The sequence below is a fragment of the Nilaparvata lugens genome, chromosome 3 (assembly GCF_014356525.2).
Source record: "Nilaparvata lugens isolate BPH chromosome 3, ASM1435652v1, whole genome shotgun sequence".
Lineage (NCBI taxonomy): Eukaryota > Metazoa > Arthropoda > Insecta > Hemiptera > Delphacidae > Nilaparvata > Nilaparvata lugens.
In genome coordinates, this window is record NC_052506.1 from 25,465,075 (window position 1) to 25,484,668 (window position 19,594).

The 19,594-nt window shown below is 35.6% G+C and overlaps 1 protein-coding gene across 6 annotated transcripts in view; it reads right to left on the bottom strand.

Annotated features, from left to right (window-relative positions):
* LOC111043796 (histone deacetylase complex subunit SAP130) overlaps nt 1-19,594 on the bottom strand; it is a 45,968-nt gene that overhangs the window by 11,592 nt on the left and 14,782 nt on the right. For 2 of the 6 annotated variants that reach the window (XR_005570717.1, XM_039423380.1), the window contains exons 6-12: nt 11,526-11,650; nt 9,448-9,690; nt 7,201-7,483; nt 5,149-5,361; nt 3,198-3,305; nt 2,459-2,627; nt 1,126-1,476 (exon numbers count right to left, since the gene is read on the bottom strand). Coding sequence is in view for 5 of the 6 variants with exons in the window: in XM_039423380.1 (XP_039279314.1) it covers nt 1,126-1,476; nt 2,459-2,627; nt 3,198-3,305; nt 5,149-5,361; nt 7,201-7,483; nt 9,448-9,690; nt 11,526-11,650 (1,492 nt within the window). In the remaining variant the exon portion in view is untranslated. The remainder of the gene's footprint in view (nt 1-1,125; nt 1,477-2,458; nt 2,628-3,197; nt 3,306-5,148; nt 5,362-7,200; nt 7,484-9,447; nt 9,691-11,525; nt 11,651-19,594) is intronic. The other 4 variants (XM_039423384.1, XM_039423383.1, XM_039423381.1 and 1 more) reach the window with 4 other exon arrangements.

A 19,594-nucleotide genomic window follows, 5' to 3' on the forward strand; every position in this document is an offset into this window, starting at 1 on the left:
GGGTAGGCGACAGATCGACGAACAGGCTGTCTGGTTCAAAACATCATAGAGGAGGTGGAAAGATTGCAATGAGTGCTGCTGAGGTTCACCACTAACGACAGGACAAGTGTTTGAACACCTGCTCGTCATGCATGTTGCGTCATCAGCGAGAGGCTTCGAACAAAAAATAGCTGTCAGGCAGCAGCTTTTAACGTAAATAAACAGCCAATATCAATAAATAAACCACTGAAAAATTACAAATTATAACGATACATACAAGAATAATTTAACCTCAAATAGAGCAGCGAAGAAAAAATAAACAACAAAAAATCAAATATATTACATAGCCTCAAAACTATTGTTCGAAGCCTTTCGCTGTGATGACAAAGCAATGTATGACGACATGCGAATAAACACATGTTCAAAAACACTTGTCCTGTCGTTAGTGGTCACCCTAAGTGTGTGATCACATTGCATACGTGTATGAGCAAGTGCACGCCTGGTGATGCGTGACCAATCGTGCAGATGAGAAACAACATCTGGAAAGAGCAATATAAACACTCACACTGAACGCGTGCACTTGCTGATTGCGTTCAGTTTAAGCAGCTATATGCAAGTCACAACGTTTTTCAATGGCACCTTTCAAATGTTGTTTTTCGACTAATGCATGATCTGATGTGCACTTGCACATATTATACGCATTCAAAGTGATCACACCCTGAGAAGTACAAGTTGATGCCAAGTTCCAAGTAGACGACCTAGACGGTCTGGGAGTAGAAGCACTACCTCCTTAATCAAAGATGTAGTGCATTCGTGTGATGTCAGAACAGGTAGGGCTCCTACACCAATAAAAATTCATTGATTTCAGCTGATCTTAATCAGCTAGTGTTTTTATTGGTGTAACAGCCCTACCTGTTCTGACGTCACACGAATGCACTACGGCTTTGTTTACGGTCGTAGTGGTAGAAGGCGCATTCTTGGATTCCAAGTATGGTACCGGCTGAAATATAATAACTCTGACGAAGTCCTTGACGGCTAAAAATGTAACCAGGATAGGTGAGGCCTTCTCGTAAAAGACTGTCACCAACATTCGTTTGCAACAAGAAGAAATACGATTTTGTTTGGTAAGTAGTTGGGTGTACTTACAGTTGTTGTTTCCTGGGCTTCTTGCGGGGACTCATCTCGAGGGGCGGCGGCTCCGGCTGGATGCCGTCCTGCTTGGCGAGCAGGGACAGACTCGGGGGCAGAGGCAGACTCGGAGGCAGACCCGGGGGCGGCGAATCGCGGTCTCCCACCGCTAGCCCGGGCGAGGAGGTGGCAGAGATGGTGGTGGAGCCACCCGATGACAGGCCGCCTCCGTTGCCGCCTCCGCTGCCGCCTCTCGACTCGGGTCGCGGGGGCGGCGGCGAAACGCTGCTACAGGGCGGGGGCGGCACCGACGCTGAGGATAGTGACGTCAGCAGCGGCGTCAGGTTCTTCTGCGCTTTCAGCGGCGTACTGAAAATGTGCAACGTCGACAATCTATTATTCAAGACTGCTCTTTAAAAAATCCAGTAGCAATGTTTAACAAGAGAGCAATATTTAATTAAGTTCCATAATCATTCGAACCTGTTAGTGAAAAGTACATTATATTATACATGTAAAGTGCTATTGTTTTTGTAACATTATGGGTCTCATTGAACTCAGTAGGAATTGTCATATTGTATAAATAAATAAAGTTTAATTTTATGCAAGTGTCATTCTGTGACTAACTGCCAAGTGCCAAAACTCAAAGTCTATCTTCTGTTGACACTGCAGAAGTACAATGATTTGTGAATTGTTTTTAATGGACAAGGAAAATGTATTTGCACTCCATTAATGTACTGGTGTTTTCTTCTTGGCAAGCCATGTACTCAAGTACGGTACTTTCAAATGTTTGTTGAAGTAAATATCATATTATTTATTGCTATAACAATGTAGCATATCAAAAATTCAAAAGTACAATCATGTTATATCAAATATTAACCTTTGTAAGAAAAATGAATCATATACAGAAATAAGTGATGATAAATATCTCCAACATTTTTCGAATTGCTTTAGTAGCATCCTGGGTGTAATAAAAACTGAAATAATATGGCTGCAATTTTCCTGTACAAATTTGAGAGCTATATTCATCTACGTGATTGATGCAAGCCAATCTAGAGACTTGATTTTTATTATTTTCAATATTCTAACAATGATCGCTTTAGTCATACAAACACTTTTTTCAAAATCTAACATCCGAAACCTGAGTAAAGTGCAGTATTGCTCTATAGTACAGTATGTATAGATCTTTCAAAGTACAGTATATCATAATGATTCATCATTTGAAAAAAATGGAACGAAAATGATTCCCTTCATAAATTTAAATTAATAAGATGAAAATGATTAAATTAACCAAATTCACAATGACTCTTAGAAATCAAAAAAAAGGAATGAAAAGCAAAAATATTCAGCTCACCCTTCAGACTCTCTCTTTCTAAGTATACTTGGTCTTGGAGAAGCATTTGGTTTGGTTGGAGTTTGTAAGAGAGAGGTCGTAGATACAGGTACTGATGAAGATGATGATGATGTTGTTGATGAACCCTCAGCTGTCTGCTGATTATTCGCTGCTGCTGCTGCTGCTGCTGACAATGAAAAATAAATTTTAATCGATTCATCAGTTTCTAGACGGTTTACATTAACTTCTGTTAGCCGTTGAGCTTTCAAACAAAATACTCAATTAACTTTTATTGAATGGAGTAGCAAAGAATCCATTCATTTTTCCAACTTCAAATTTAACAAAAAAAATCTATCTAGGTTAAATACCATGGTACATATTTGATTTACGTTCAATTTTCAAACAAAAATACTGTATTAACTTGATTAACTTATACTGAATGGAGTGGAAAAGACTTCATTTTTCCAACTACAAATATCCATCTGAATAATAAGGTTCATCGTTCTGAAAGCAATCTGAATGAATTGGTAAAGGATGAATGTTAGAAGAGTTGCATTATTATAAAGACTAAATAAGTTTAACTTACAACAAAAATCATTGTTTTTCAGTTATTGAAGATATCTAGGAACATGAAAAATCAGAGCACGTTAGAAAACTACATGAAACTATTAGCACTGATTCACTACATCACAAGAATAGTTCAATGTGTGTCAAACATACATTTCCAATTAGAATTCAGTTGAAAATGATTTACACTCACCTTCAGAAGGCGGATTGTTGACAAAATGGTGTAAAGAAGCTTGTCTATTGTGATCCACAACCATAACTGGATTATATCTTACTGTAGGTTGACTATTTGTAACAATACCTGAAAAAAGGAAGATTACAAATAAATTAGATCACTTTATAAATAACGCTTAGAATAGATAACTATGAATGCAAGTAGGTACTATAGTGAGGTCCACGTTATGGCAATATTATTTTATCAACATTGGTGTTGTTATCCTTGTCTATTATTCGACTGAGCAAATAGCGCAATCCTTTTCTAGCTCTGCAGTGTTTCCAAGTCGTTTTTCAACAATGTAGAAATATAATATCAACAAAATATTCAAACTCAATTATAAAAATGCATTATTAAAATTCATTGAAAAATGTGTTTTCTTGGCGAATAAAATACCGGGTGTCTATAAATGAATATCGGGGTTTTAACGCTTTATAAGATTCATTACATTATACTTACAGTTATTAATGATATGTCAAATGAAAGAGCAACTCAAACAGTTTACGTTGAGTAGTGTGTCTTCTGTAATTTATTGTTGCAACAGCTGCTTCAATCCTCTTTCGTAATTCAAGGAGGTCAGCTGGTAACGGAGACACATACACACGATCCTTGATGAAACCCCAAAGGTAAAAATCGCATGGCGTTAGGTCGGGTGACCGTGGAGGCCACGCATAGCAAGCTCTGTCATTGGGCCCCTTGCGGCCAATCCAGCGGTCGGGTACAGTTACGTTCAACCATCTTTGCTATACCGCATTCTAGCGGATCGCCGCGGAAACACACGCACATGCGCACTGGTGCCAACGAACAAAACTGAGTTGCTCTTTCATTTGACATATCATTTTTAACTGTAAGTATAATGTAATAAATCTTATAAAGCGTTAAAACCCCGATATTCATTTATAGACACCCAGTATAATTTACTATTTTCTACAAAAATTATTAATAATTAATATACTGGTATTAGCTATCTTCTATAGAAGGTAGTGGATGCATCAAGGCAGTGGATGCATCGTTCACCACTGCTATTATAACGTGGATCACACTATAGGTTGAGTACTTTCAAGAAAGTGATAACTGTGTGGCTGATAAAGGAAAGCTATTATAGCCTGAACGAGTGCTTAGACAACCTGAGGACCTGATGAAAGCCTGACATTTAATCTTAGTATAAGTATGTATTATTTGTGCTTACGATGTGATGATCTATCCAGGAATGCCTAGACGCTGTTCTCCCATTTTCCTCCACTGCCATTATAACATGGACCTCACTAAAGTAAATTAATAGTCACTAGTAGACTTTACAAGTTTTTTTCAACAATCTTCAATCATTAATTTTAAAACACTGTTGTATCATAATCTTACAGTCAAATTCGATCCAATGCAACTAATACATAATTATATTATGATAATTTTACCTCCCTGCTACCTCAACAGAGCTGCGGAAGCAAAAATTGTCTACCAAACTATTCCCTCTATAGTTTATTCCCTTTTCTGAACATTCATTGCCTGAACTACATCAAAGGCTGTATTTGAACTCTGTCCTTGAAAACATAGCTAGTTGACGGAAGCTTTTTTCCTACCATCTTATCCAATACTTTTCTTTTCTTCTCCTCTTCACCCTTCTTTCCTTACTTTTATACCCTCTACCTGCCTATTACATGGGAAACCATAGCTGGCTAAGTATTTTTCCTCCATTCTTTCTTTTCAGCACACCCCACCATGAAGACTGTTTTTGTATTTTATTAGGAATTTATTTTTGATTGTGATTTTTGTATTTTGATTTATTTTATGTATACTGTGTTGAATTGAATAAAATTATTGATTGATTGATTGATCTGTTTATACAATTGATCTTGATTTATTTACTGTTTGATTGATTGATTGATTTACTGTTTTACTTTTTCGTAGATGTTTAGGTAGATGTTTAACTCACTGGAAGCCGGTCGACAGGTGATTGGCGTGTGCGTGTGCTGCGCATGCGTGGGCTGCGTGGCTGCAGAGGTGGTTGCGGCTGCGACTGCACGCAGCTGCGGCTGCGGCTCAAACTGGGCGGCTGCGGCGCCACCCCCTGGCTGCGGACCTCCACCGCTACCCACCCCCGTATTCGACGACAAAGAAACACCACCCACTGTCGGCACTGTTACCGCTGTTGAAGTTGAAAAATAAAAAAATTGATATAATTTGTAAAAAATGTTTTATTCGATGTAAATGATGCGGATAATTCGAGTATTTGTGCGTATGATGAATGATAACTGCTGAAAGGTATGAAAAATCACCTCAATCATCATTGTGAAATTAGTTGAAAAATAATATCGTACGTTGAAAAATAATAATACGAATGTCAATTGAACCAATTCAGAATGACATTGAGAAGCGGTTGCCTAGTGGTCGCGCTGAAAATGCATACGTCGTTGAAAGGGTGACCGCTTGTAGAGCAACTTCTCTAAAAATATCATTCAAGAGTTTTAAAATTGCTTCCCGTTGGAATACGCCTAAAGACAAATGTATTCAACAGCAGACAGACGCATGAAGACAAACTGATAAAAATTTCTCATCAGGTGTTAAATAATAAATAATAATATTCGAGTGACCTGGCTGGCTCAGGTCTGGTGTCAGAGTTTTCAGGTCGCAACTTGCCTCTGACATGACCTAACGACTGCTTTTTAGGTAATCGGGACCGACGACTTAACGTGTCCATTCGAAACACGAATGTGTTTGAATGTTGCAACGCTCACAGAAGTCCGTCTGTCTCCATTGGTCTGCTTATGTTTTTTCTCCGTGTCTGCTGCTGTGTGAGTTCGCCTACAAGCTGTAGGTCCACTCATCTCTCATCATCATCGATCTCATTACCCACGCACAAGTCTGGAGTTTATGTAGGCGTCAATTCAATTTTTAGTTATCCCATAATACTTATAAAAAGATAGAAACTTTTACACCAAATGATATGAAGAAATTAATCAGCCAGAATTATGAATTTTATATCAAGCTAATACATGATATTATGATCTTCATACTTATAGCATATAACATTTACATAAAGTAACACAAACATATAACTTTTGAAATATAACCACTAAGAACAGCCTCTGCAGAAAAACTGATACCTGCTAATGTGAATTCTACTTTTAGAAGCTATCACTTGAAGTACTCTTCTGTTTTGTGGTTTGCTTGCTGATACTTTATAATAATTTTAGTGATTCCTTCTTAGTCTGAACTATATCATTTTTTTATATAAATGAAATCTCATGATTCTATGGTTTTCCCATTCAATCATACCTTCACCCCATGCTGGCATACCTACATTTCCTTCACGTTTCCTGATTCCTTTCATACACTCTCAAGGATGAAAGGAAGGATGTCGTAGTACATGTTCAACCGTGGTTGGTAATCCTAAAAATCATCCCCTATTTTATACACCACCAGGAAGCCTGTTACTTTGACTTTTTGTGTAGTTGAGAAGTTGATATTGTGGTAATTATACATATTGAATGAAAAAGACAAAGAAATTGTAAACTCAGTAATTGTGAAACTCAGTTTATCAGAGATTGACAATGGTGTAATAACCGAAACCGGTCTTTCTAAGTATCAATAAATCTGTGGTTTTTTGACAATTTCTTAGTCTTTTTAGTTCAATCCTGTTACTTTGTATTCGATATTTGTACTTTGTTTATATTTCGATGTTTGTATTCTGTTATTATTTTGTGTGTGTGTGTGTGTGTGTGTGTGTGTGTGTGTGTGTGTGTGTGTGTGTGTGTGTGTGTGTTATGAATAAATTTGAAATTTGAAATTGAATTCATTATTGAACGTTTTCAACAATTGAAAACCTGGTGTTCTACATCGCTCAAGACATGTCATGTCAAAGCCAAAAATACTTGTATCTCTTCATAATTTGAAAACCTGGTGTCCAAATAAGATAATATTTTCCACATCGCTCAAGTCATGTCAAGCCAAAAATACGATTAATAAAATGTTTTCAAAAACTCACAAGACACCGGTGGCTTGTGCGCAGTCTGCTGCACAGCAAAGATGGCGGCGGCGGGCGCCGCGGACGGCGACGGCTCGACGGATGCTAATACTTTGGGACAGGCTGCGGCTGCGGCTGCGTTGGCAATGCCGTGCAGTGCGGGCGGCCTCGTGCCGCTACCGCTGCCGCCTGCGGCCACGAACGCAATCGGCGGCTTGCTGACAGTTGTCAGTGAAGGTTGCGTGCTGCTGCCGATCGAGTTCACCACAGTCTGCATCTGGATGTGCGGCGACTGCGCCACAAACTAAACAAAATCAAACACACAATTCATTTATTTGTCTATTTAAATATTTATTTATACATTTATTTATCTTATCAACAGTCACAAATCATAATATACAATACGGATAGGAGAGAACAGCACGTAAAGTCGAAAAGAGGGTACATGAATTATTGGGCACAAAAATAATTGTAAATTGGAGTATTTGGGTACATAAATAGTTATTTCATGACTGCCATGACTCCTAATTACTTATTTTAGTCATAGTCAGGGTAGCAATAAGATCGATATATCATCGATCGATTGTATAACCGATGACGGTCATTGAGCCAAGCGAGCATCGATATGGTCCAACGTGGCAACATTGTACAACAGAAACAACTGCGATTGTCCCATCCTATGGCATTGAGTTAATGTAACAGTGTTGCCAATTCTGCAATCATACTCCACAAGCACAATTGGTCGGCGCCTTTTCACGGACTTCTAACCTAAAATTTTCAGTGCAAATCCGTTCTATAAGGTTCCGTGTTTGAGAGTTACAAAGAATTTTTTAATGTTATTTTTAGAGGTGAATATTCGTAGGCCTATGTATTTTTATAATAACATGTTCAAGGCTATGTAATTTCCTTTAAAACTTTCCTTTGTAATTATTGCTTTAAAACGCTGTACTGATTTGTAAATGGAGAGTGGAAAGTGTAGATCTGCTTTATTTTATCATAGTGAATTAGATGTTATTTAAACATGTTAATAAAATGTTCTGGTATATATGACAACATGATTCAAATAGGTACCGTATACAGAATACTGGAACCTGGTTGTGATTGACTTCCCTAGTGACCACAAAAAAGTGATAACTTATGCGGCCACTATTTCAATCACAAGTTTCCCACTTGATTTTTTTATTCGGAGCCGCCACTGGTCATAGTTTAAATTTGTAAATAAATAAAGTAATAAAGTGTTATTACTAATAACAAGTATGGACATATTGTAATATGATGAATATAAAATATAATGCAATACAAAGTATATCAACTGTCGATTCAAGATAGCTTGACAGTTTGATAAAACTATTTCACCACAAACCTGTACATCTGATGAACATGAAAACCATAAGAGTGAACTATGTTTTATACAACTGTAATTTGATAGTTTTAGTCTATTCTCTGGAACATTTAGGTTTTGAATTATTGTGGTTTGTAAGGAATAGTTAGAGAGAACTAATAGCAAAGATGATTGTACAACAAGAGTTTCAAAGTGTTCTAGGTTCAGAACATTTTGATAATTTCAAATATTTGACTATGATGAATTAATTCAAGAAATAAACATTATCGCACAAGAATAATATTTTATCAATGCCATTCTATTGAAACGCTGGAAAAGATAAAGGGTTTTGAATCAAAAGAGTAGTTATTATTAGCCTATTTGTATTATTTGAAATCTTGTGATAGCAATTGCTATCAGCAGTATATCAGATCACAGTGAAAAGAAAACGAATCGATTTAATTACTGTAATATTCAGCCTAAGTTTCAATCTAAAATAGTACTTATAAAAGACATTGAAACCCTCAGAAAATTCAAAACCTACAATCGTTTGTCCTAAATGGTAAATTGTTGAGAATTTATTCCCAAAAGTAGCAATGCCTCTTTCTTATGCTTGATTGCATCAACGTGGATAAATATCAATCTTGAAACGGTAAAAGATTATCTGTCGAATACTATCGACTATACACGATTACTATCAGCTATTGACGATTGATGTCGACTATTGTGAATTACTGACTTATCTTCTTGAAAATTATTGAAAAAGAGAAGGAGACTAAGACTTATCGGTAACGGTATTGTCTTATATTCTTATTCTATCTTTTTTTCTACGGTAATATCCAGCAAACGAGTTATTGAAAAAGAGAAGGTAATTACTGTTTTATCTTCTTATTCTATATTTTTCGAGGGTAATATGCAGCAAACAAGAAAGAAACAGTGAGACGTACCTTAGGTGGCTGGTGGTGACTTGCAGGTTTGGTGTGAGGCACAGAGGGAGTTTGTACAAGAACGGTGTTGGGGTGCAGCGATACGACTGTCGCCGGGGTGGCGGACGCGGAGGCGGTTATCCTGTTAAGGGAGGAGGCGGAGGCGGAAATCGGCCCCCCGGCCACTCGGCTGCCCCCTCCAATCACCGCCGTCTGCGGCCGAACGCCCGTCGTCTTCAGGAATGTCTTGTCGTTTATGTGCATCTAACGAAAAATGAAATTTGAAATGAATTATCGAAAAAAACCAAACTAATATCGTAACATAAAAAAATATAATATTTATTTATTATTTTGTTCAAAATTACGTGGATAATCTTTATAATAATTTCCAAAAAAAAAAATCAGTAAAAAAAACGCAAAAAATGCTGTTTAGTTTTGTATCGAACCCGCAACCTTTGATTCATCAACTGTGCTCACTACCAACTAAGCTGCGGAGTCACTTGGAGAAAGACCTGTTTGGTTGGGCTTCCTTAGATACGTAAACTTTGATTTTTTAATGGATTTATTAATCATCCGTAAACACCTCATATGAATGAACAGGAGTTGCAGGTTGAAAAAGTGACAATGTCTAGGTCAAGAATATCAATGACAATCCAAAACAAAAACGTATGTTCTACCACTAAACAAGTGTTTGGTGACTGATAAACATAGGAAAATTATAAGTACTAGAAAATAAAGCTAGAAATGATAATTAATTAGATGAATCACATATATTATACAAAATAATTTTACGAAATGGTCAACACCAATTTTTACCTTCTTTGGGTTCAAACTTCTTTATGTTTTTGATTTTCGAATGTGTTTTCTTTTCATTCTCAATGCTTGATACGCAGTGGTCCTGTGGAAACTAATATTATAATATTCTGCATGTTTCAATCCTCCAATAATAGACATAACAGTGGCATCTAGTCATATATTAAAAAAAAACTATAATAGTTTATTATTAGATTCATGAATATATAAGTACATATATTATCTGCAATGTATATTTCAGAACTCCTATGGAGTAGTAGTAGTAGTAGTAATATTCCATAGCCAAATAAATACTTAGGAAAGAAGCAGAAATTGAATGACATGTTTTCACTCGATGTATCTTAAATAAGGTTTTTAGCAAGATGTCATGAATATTTCGTGAAAAAGTGAATTAATCAATAAATTGATAAGCATTCACCCAACTTTGGAATTCTGTAGAAAATATGAGTATGCCACAAGGTTGAACGTTAAAGATTGTAGGTTTGTTAGTTCAATCAACTCAAGTTTTTAGTTGGTATGCAAACGAAAATTAGAAAAGCATTTATTTATTCCTCAAAATATACAATTAATTTGTGGGTTAAGTGGAAGAGGAGTAAGGCAGGTTCACCCACATCACTATTAATGTTGTGAAGTGCAAATAAAAAGGCATCTATCTATCTAAATTGATGGGGAATCTGCTCCATTGATTCCAATCACAAAAAAAATGAATTTAATTTATGTCCGGTTTCACTGAACTCGGTCAATACATCTGAACATGGTCAAATAGGGGACAGTTTACAACGAGTGCACAGAACATATGATTTCTATGGCAATAGTTACATAAATTAATTCCAGTACACGCTTGTAAGCGTGCCCAGTTTAACCATGTTCATTATGTCTTGATGAGACCGGACGCAAGTGCAGTAGTTGAGGAATAAGGGTTGTTGTATGGCAGTAACTAAATGAAAAAATTAATTAAAGAAGAATAATAAATGTGATTATAAGATCAATATTAAGAAATATCGATAGAAAAATCTAAAACTACAAATACGAACTCTATTTAAAGTGATGGAATTGGATAGTGTTTAGAAATTAGAAGCTTCAAGAAATCAAATAAACAAGTACTAGCAATTTCTAAAATTGACTCTACTACTTATGAAACTTAAGAAATTAAACTTTACTTATAAAATTTACTTCTTATGATACTTCAAACAAATACTAAAATTGGCTAAGAGTTCTATCAGCCTCAAGTTACAGCTTTATGAAAGTTACAGAAGAATGGAAGATAAAAATGATTGATACAGTACCTGTGCTTGTTGATTGATATTCGAAATGTTGATGTGTTTATGAGGTGCCGTCTGCAAGAGAACAGGCCTCGATAGGCTGTCCGTCACTACTCTCCCAGTGGCCAGTGGTGTTGTGAGTCTTGTCACTGAAACACACAGAATAAAACCATCACAAACATTTTAAAAAATTAATTAAAGTTGAAAAAATTGAAAAATCTAGCATTAATATAAAATAATGTATTATATTTGATCATAGATCATATGACTTCAAAAATTATTACAAATTTTAATACTTTGGCTAAGATCGCTGACCGGCTAACACTAAATGGGCCAGACCACATGAGGGTTTTTTCAGGAGTTTTTGCACTGGCAGGAAATCTGTTTAAAAGTTTTCTGATGATATACACTAATATTGCTAAAAAGATTAAATACTCAACTGGCTTTTCATTTTTCGTATTATTTTCTTTCTATTATCAATTGATTAGGAAGAACAACTCGTTAGCAAATACCAGATCAGCATTTCTTTCTAGACGTGTTTGGAAATTGATTATAATTATTGTAAAAGCCTTCCCTACAAGAGAAGAGTTCATATCATATTATTCTGCGCCATGATAATATTCCCTAATTTGTTTTGAGTAATTCTCACCATTTGTGCATTTTTCAATTAATATTTATAAAAAAGGTTTAACAAAGAAATAAATAATTAATTTTTTACGAATATAAAAGTAATTGACCGAGCTAAGTGAGGTCTAAGATTCAAGTCGACGGTTTGGCATTTCTCTTAATGTTTAAATGTTTATATGTTGCGCATTTACGGCGAAACGCGGTAATAGATTTTCATGAAATTTGACAGGTATGTTCCTTTTTTAATTGCGCGTCGACGTATATACAGGTTTTTGAAATTTTGAATTTCAAGGATAATATAAAAGAAAAAAGGATCCTCCATCATACGCCAATATTAGAGTAAAAATCTGGTGTGGCGCACTCACACAACTTTCCTTGCCGTTATGGAAATTTATCATCTGGCGCTAGTGTACACGCGCATCTCAAGTCTAGCTACTATTCAAAGATCTGCCAGCTGGTGACAGGACAATAACGCTGGAGACACACAAAGTCTGCTATCTCTTCATAGTGAATGATTTAATAGAATCAACAGTTGCCAACAGTTTGCATTATTGAATAAACACATTTTCTCGAATTTCGAGCTTATTTCCAATTTTAGGTGGAATGTCACTGAACATTAATTGTATAGATTTTTATGCTCAATCTTTTCACTTGAATTTTTTTTTTTAATTGTTACTGAAGCCTAATAATGGGGAATCTAAAATCACAATTGATGGGCAGAGCTCCTGAAATTTTTACAGATATGGGACTTGTGGCAGTTGATAGAGCTTATCAATGAAATTTAGGTATAATTTTGATCAAAATCGTTGGAGCCGTTTCGAGAGATCGCGAAAACCCTGTTTTTGACAACATTTTCGCCGCCATCTTGAATTGGATTTGTTCGAAATTGTTCGTGTCGGATCCTTATAGGGAAAGGACCTTAAGTACCAAATTTCAAGCGTCATTCCGTTAATTGGGAGATGAGATATCGTGTACACACACACACACACACACACACACACACACACACACACACACACACACACCACACACACACACACACACACACCACACACACACACACACACACACACACACACACACACACACACACACAAACACCACACCACACACCACACCACACACACACACACACACACACACACACACACACACACACACCACACACACACACACACACACACCACACACACCACACACACACACACACACACACACACACACACACACACACACACACACACACACACACACACACACACACACACACACACACACACACACACACACACACACCACACACCACACACACACACACACACACACACACACACACACACACACACACACACACACACACCACACACCCACACACACACCACACACACACACACACACACACACACACACACACACACCACACACACACACACCACACACACCACACACACACACACACACACACACACAGACCAATACCCAAAAATCACTTTTTTGGACTCAGGGGACCTTCAAAAGTATAGAAATTTAGAAACTGGGGTACCTTATTTTTTTCGGAAAGCAATACTTTACTTACCACCTATGGTAATAGTGCAAGGAAAGTAAAAATCAGACTATAGGATTATTCATCATAAATCAGCTGACAAGTGATTACACAGATGTGTGGAGAAGCCAGTCTATTGCTGTATTTACATAAGGTCTAGTTTCAATCAGGTACTTGTGGATGAGAATACTGCGTGAGGTCTACTGTTCACAGAACTACTAGTAATTTGAAAATTAGGTAGATCCAAAAGCCTGTTGAGTTTTGTAGTTCTGTGAACAGTAGACCTCACGCAGTATTCTCATCCACAAGTACCTGATTCAAAACTATAGACCTTATGGAAATACAGCTATAGACTGGCTTCTCCACACATCTGTGTAATCACTTGTCATCTGATTTATGATGAATAATATTCTATAGTCTGATTTTTACTCTAATATTGGCATATGAAGGAGGCACCTTTTTTTATATTATCCTTGAAATGCAAAATTTCCAAAAACCTTGTACTGTATTGTAGTGCTCCTCCTGGGGGAGTCACTCTCACCTCCAATGATGGACAACACACGTAGGGTGATGTAATGCTGTATTTAAATGCCTCACGTTGGCCGGCAAATCATGTGGTGCGTTTTTTAACGGCTTCACACATGTAGGGTGAATCTTGCACTGAGTCAGTGTGTAGTGGCTATAATTTTGCAATGGCGTGTGAGGACGCTGAGTGAACACCAGACTGATTGACTCACTACAAGACTCAATACAATTGTCGGAATCGCGGGAGGCCTAAACGTTCGCTCACCCTTGATTCTTCTAATGACAGATTGTATAATGATGAAATTTTTATAAGTAGTGTAGCGGACGCTAAACACTGAATACGGATACCTTAAAATTATTACCTGTGAAGAATGAGCATACAAAATCATACAGGTCGAGCAAAAATCCCGATGTAGATAATTTACGGGACTGCGTCTCTAATAAGTTCTGAAGGATTAAAAATACGGTATTTGAACCAAATATCGTTCAGAATATATTTCGAGATCGGAGTCTTGTCGGGTTTTAAGCTCTATTGTAGGAATTTATATGATCTATGGCTGCCACTGCTGTACAATTGATGTGTTCGCTCCTAAGTCGAGGTAGGTAACAGATAAAAGCTGATATATGAGCAGGTAAGGACAAAGAATAAATATCTTGATCTGACCCCACTCGCTACATCCACTTAGACCTGTTCCAATATCCAGCTTAATTCAATTATTTCAATGATCGTATTCGATCGTTCTTGATGATATAGAACGTATCAGAAACATAATTGACAGGCTTAAGAAATAATCGAACTCAGAAAGCGAATTAACAAAACTGAAATATATTATAATAAAATATGTAATCATACAGTGCAGGTTCAGATTTGATTTACAGGTTGATAATAATTTAGCATTAACAGAATAGTTAAAAAATTTCTTGTGCTTGCATGATACCATGCATGATTCAACAGAGTTTTACAATTGATAAAATTTAACAGTTTGAAAAATAGTGAAAAATGAATTATAGAAATATTTTTTTAAAATGTTCGGGGTCGTGGTTCAGGCAGCGGAGGATAGTTAATCAACTACAAATTCTTATAAATTAAATGTGAATAAATTCTAGGCTCTTAAATGTTAAAGCGCTTGTCGGCGTGGCCAATAATTTCACGAAGAAAAAATTTATGTTTCTGCACTGAAATATTTTCGAAGCGTAGATTGGGGCCCCTTATGACTTATAACTCACGTGAAATTCCTTGGTAGTCGTGGTTTTCTTCTTTAGATCAAAAATCGTTTGATCGGCGGCAATCCAGGCTTTGGTTTCAGCACGTGGGGAATTTTAATTTAAATATCTCCTTCACCGAATTAATTAAGGGATAGTTTACTTGAAGCTTTTAAATTTATCGATTGATGAAAACAGAAATTTATAAATAACAAATAGATTGGTCTAAAATATCGGCTCACAAATAGAACATTTAAAAATCGAACAAGAAATTTTACAAATAGGTCTTTGGTAACTATGAAAGAGATCTACACGGTAAGGATTTCAAAAGGGAAGTGCTGCTCTTTTCTCTAAGCTTTTAGGCTAGACCTTGCTTCTCGGAATCTCAATGTAATAATTTGCATAAAAATTTGCCATTGGTAGAAAGCTTTTGACGTAGACGTGACGTCAATGGCAGGCAGTAGAATACAATTCCTTTAATTACAACAATAATTTAATTTATGTAATTCTTAAAACTGCTTAATCTTATAGACATAGTTCCTCTCATACAATGTACATGTGCTAGTGTAACTGATAAGGCAGGGTTGGTGTCTGATAATAGATTAACATGTGTTGCTTTCAAACGATCACCGTCTTGGTGCTATTTCTATGCACTGTGATTGGTTTAGACCTACCAAAGAGATTTAATTACCATGTGGTTCAGTTGAATTAAATTATTAATAAATTAATATTTTTGTACAATTTTTATTAGGTTTGAGATTATTTTAATTAATTTCTGCCATTTTATCAATAATAGAATTTCATGCTATGACCTATTTAGTTACAATAAGACCTGACGCATAATACAGTTTCTTAATAATAAATAATTTCAACAATAATACATACATTTTATTTTTTATTTTGAAATTCTTGATCCTTTATTGATAGTTTTATGATTTTTAGGAATGATATTTTACCTTGCATGAGAACCGGTATGATATTTGACAATGCTTTGAATCAGTCAGCTGCGTTCGAACTGTTTTTAAAACATCCGATCGATAGTAAACAAGTGTAACCTCAAAATCAGTGAGCAATTCGTAAATAATTTGTGCTTCATTCGCAAAATAATTATAATTTTATTGAATAATTTTCCTAGAAAAATATTCAGTACAGAACGGTACTCTTATCTAATATACAGTTATTGATAAGTAAGCTTTATCGCTCGGTCGCTAACTATTCCTTTAGCAAATTCTTTCATTTTAAAAGGTAATCACAATTTTTCTCTCTTTTCATGAGATCTATTTGAAAAATTCATCACACAAAAGCCCCCAGGATATTTTAAATAGGTAATTGGGAGACGAGTCGAAACAATGACTATTTGAAAAATCCGATATTGTGATGAATACACTATTTCATCTCCTTACTTCTACGAAAACTCAACACTTAACACTGAAAACAATATATCGTGCACTTTTGGCTACGAAAAAATAAATAATTGATTGTTCCTTTCATTGGATACAATCGAAATACAATAATTAATGAGGTCTCTTTGGATCCTTCATTAAAACAACTCCACAACTTCCATTCACGGGTGGCTTATGAGCAGACCCATAACTATAACAAATATACAAATTTCACATATTATCCTCTTAGAATTCAAACAGTATTTGCGACAGATATAGATTTTCATCATTTTTTCATAGTTATTACAGGTTTCGACTCTTTGGTTTGGCTTTTACATAAATTGGGTGAGAGTGTGATTTTACTTCGGTGACTTGACAATCGTCTCCGTTTGACTCGAGCAATTTCTTATTTGCGCTTAGTACGTTGCGTACAAACAGGGTTACACTTGAAATGGCTTTCTTGATTTTTATCATGTTGGTTACAAATATTAAGTCTTACATTTATCAATTTGAATTTCAATTCATGATCTTTTGATGCAACAGTAATAAATTTCACATTGAAGGTAAGAATTTCATTTTCTTTGGAGTTTTTTAGAGATACATTCATATAACACAGAACATGCGCATTTCGTGCAAATTAACATAAATATATATTTTTGGTTGCGTTTTTGCTTATGATTTCACATTAAATAATATGTTACATTAATAATTGAATAACGATATTGCTTGGATTCTATTAACATTGACTCTAGGATTTCGTACACATTGGTTGGTGGGACGAAGAAAATTATCGAACAGGCTTTGGTTCTGAATAGATTTTTTCTATCGATTCTGTATTTATATATATATATATAAATATCGGTTAGATTTACACATTTTTTCAAATAAACTTTGTTTATTTTCTTTCCTCCTATTCACTACTAATTTCATGTTATTTCTAATTTATAATTATTTTCCGTGGATAATATAATTCTTGTTTCTGTTTTTCAGTTGTGCGGCTTGTACCAGGCGATTGTTTCTGTGATGATTGTAACATGAGGCAGACGGCTTGAACAGGTTGGTAATTTTTAGAGTTGTTTTGTAGTTTTATTTTCTTCTGTTATTAAAGTTGATAATAATTTCTTCATTTGATGTGGATTAATAATATTTCCTTATTAGCTGAGATGCGGCGAAGTTAAGGTTATGTTGATTGATTAGGCTGCAGTAGAAAGATGCTAGTCTGCAAAGTAATGATTTAATGGGTAGGCTGTGATTATGAAAATGTTGATAATTTGTGTAATTCACGACGTAGCTTCCATTTAATTCGAAAAATTATTCCTTAAGCCCCCATCTAAATTTGATTTCTGATTTATTTCAAAGTTTCCATTCCAATTCGCAACTATCCGTTTTATCAAACTTGGCTTAAAACGAATGTGCCGGCGGTGTAGATCGATTCTTACAAACTCGTTTCCTCTTTGTTGGCCGGTAACATGCAGTTTGATATCTTTAAATCTGACATGCCGGTGGTGTCTGTGGGTTTTTTCAAATAATCCTTTCCTTTGTTGCATGCCGGTGTACAGTCTGTTTGATTTCAACCGGACATGACTGCGGTGATTGTAGGTCCTTCCATAATTTATTGACGGTTATAACGATGCAAGTGCGTTGAAACGACTACAAACATGTGAGGTTATGTGAAATGATTATATATGAGTGATCAAAAATTGAAATAGTGTGAAAAATTCGTTCAATGAAGAAATACAAAAGTGTGATTCAACAATATGTTCAGTGGTGAAGTGAATCAAATTAGCAATATCGTTAACATAAAACGAAAATAACATACAGGATACTAAATGGATAATGCAATGACAAAGGTACGCCTCTTACAATTTATTATTATTATTATTATAAATATTTTGCTCTTATAATTTCTTGCCGCAATTCAATATATAGGCTAGTGTTCTTTGCACAATTTTATATAAAAGCAGTGATACTCTGCTTAAATTATTCCGCAATATATCCGTGATTTAATTTTACTTCCCTCTTTATGTTTTAAAAACTTTTAAAAATGTAAATAACTTCAATCCTCTTTTCTGTAAATATTTATAAATTGTTTCAATATAGACCTAATATCTTCAAATAATATGACCTTTCTTATGGTGTTTCTTAAACCTATGACTTATAGTATGACCAATTTTCGAATAACACGATAATAAAATTCTGAGTTCGATTCTTTCTCTAAAAATTCATCAATCGATAAATTTCTTTTCTGTTCAAAAATTGGGTATGGTACGTCTTGTTATTTTATATAACAGTGAACAGTTAATATTAAATTTGAAGAAATTCACAACCATGAATCTTTCAAAAAAAATTTTCCCGTTGTCAGCGCTATAGTATACTGAGCAACTAATAATCCTCGCAGTCGATTATCCGCCTCTTCAATGCCTATCACTGTTGGGCGCCAAATCATGTAGTGCTCCTCCTGGGGGAGTCACTCTCACCTCCAAGGATAGGACAACACACGTAGGGTGATGTAATGCTGTATTTAAATGCCTCACGTTGGGCCGGCAAATCATGTGGTGCGTTTTTTAACGGCTTCACACATGTAGGGTGAATCTTCACTGAGTCAGTGGTGTAGTGGCTATATTTTGCAATGGCGTGTGAGGACGCTGAGTGAACACCAGACTGATTGACTCACTACAAGACTCAATACAATTGTCGGAATCGCGGGAGGCCTAAACGTTCGCTCACCCTTGATTCTTCTAATGACAGATTGTATAATGATGAAATTTTTATAAGTAGTGTAGCGGACGCTAAACACTGAATACGGATACCTT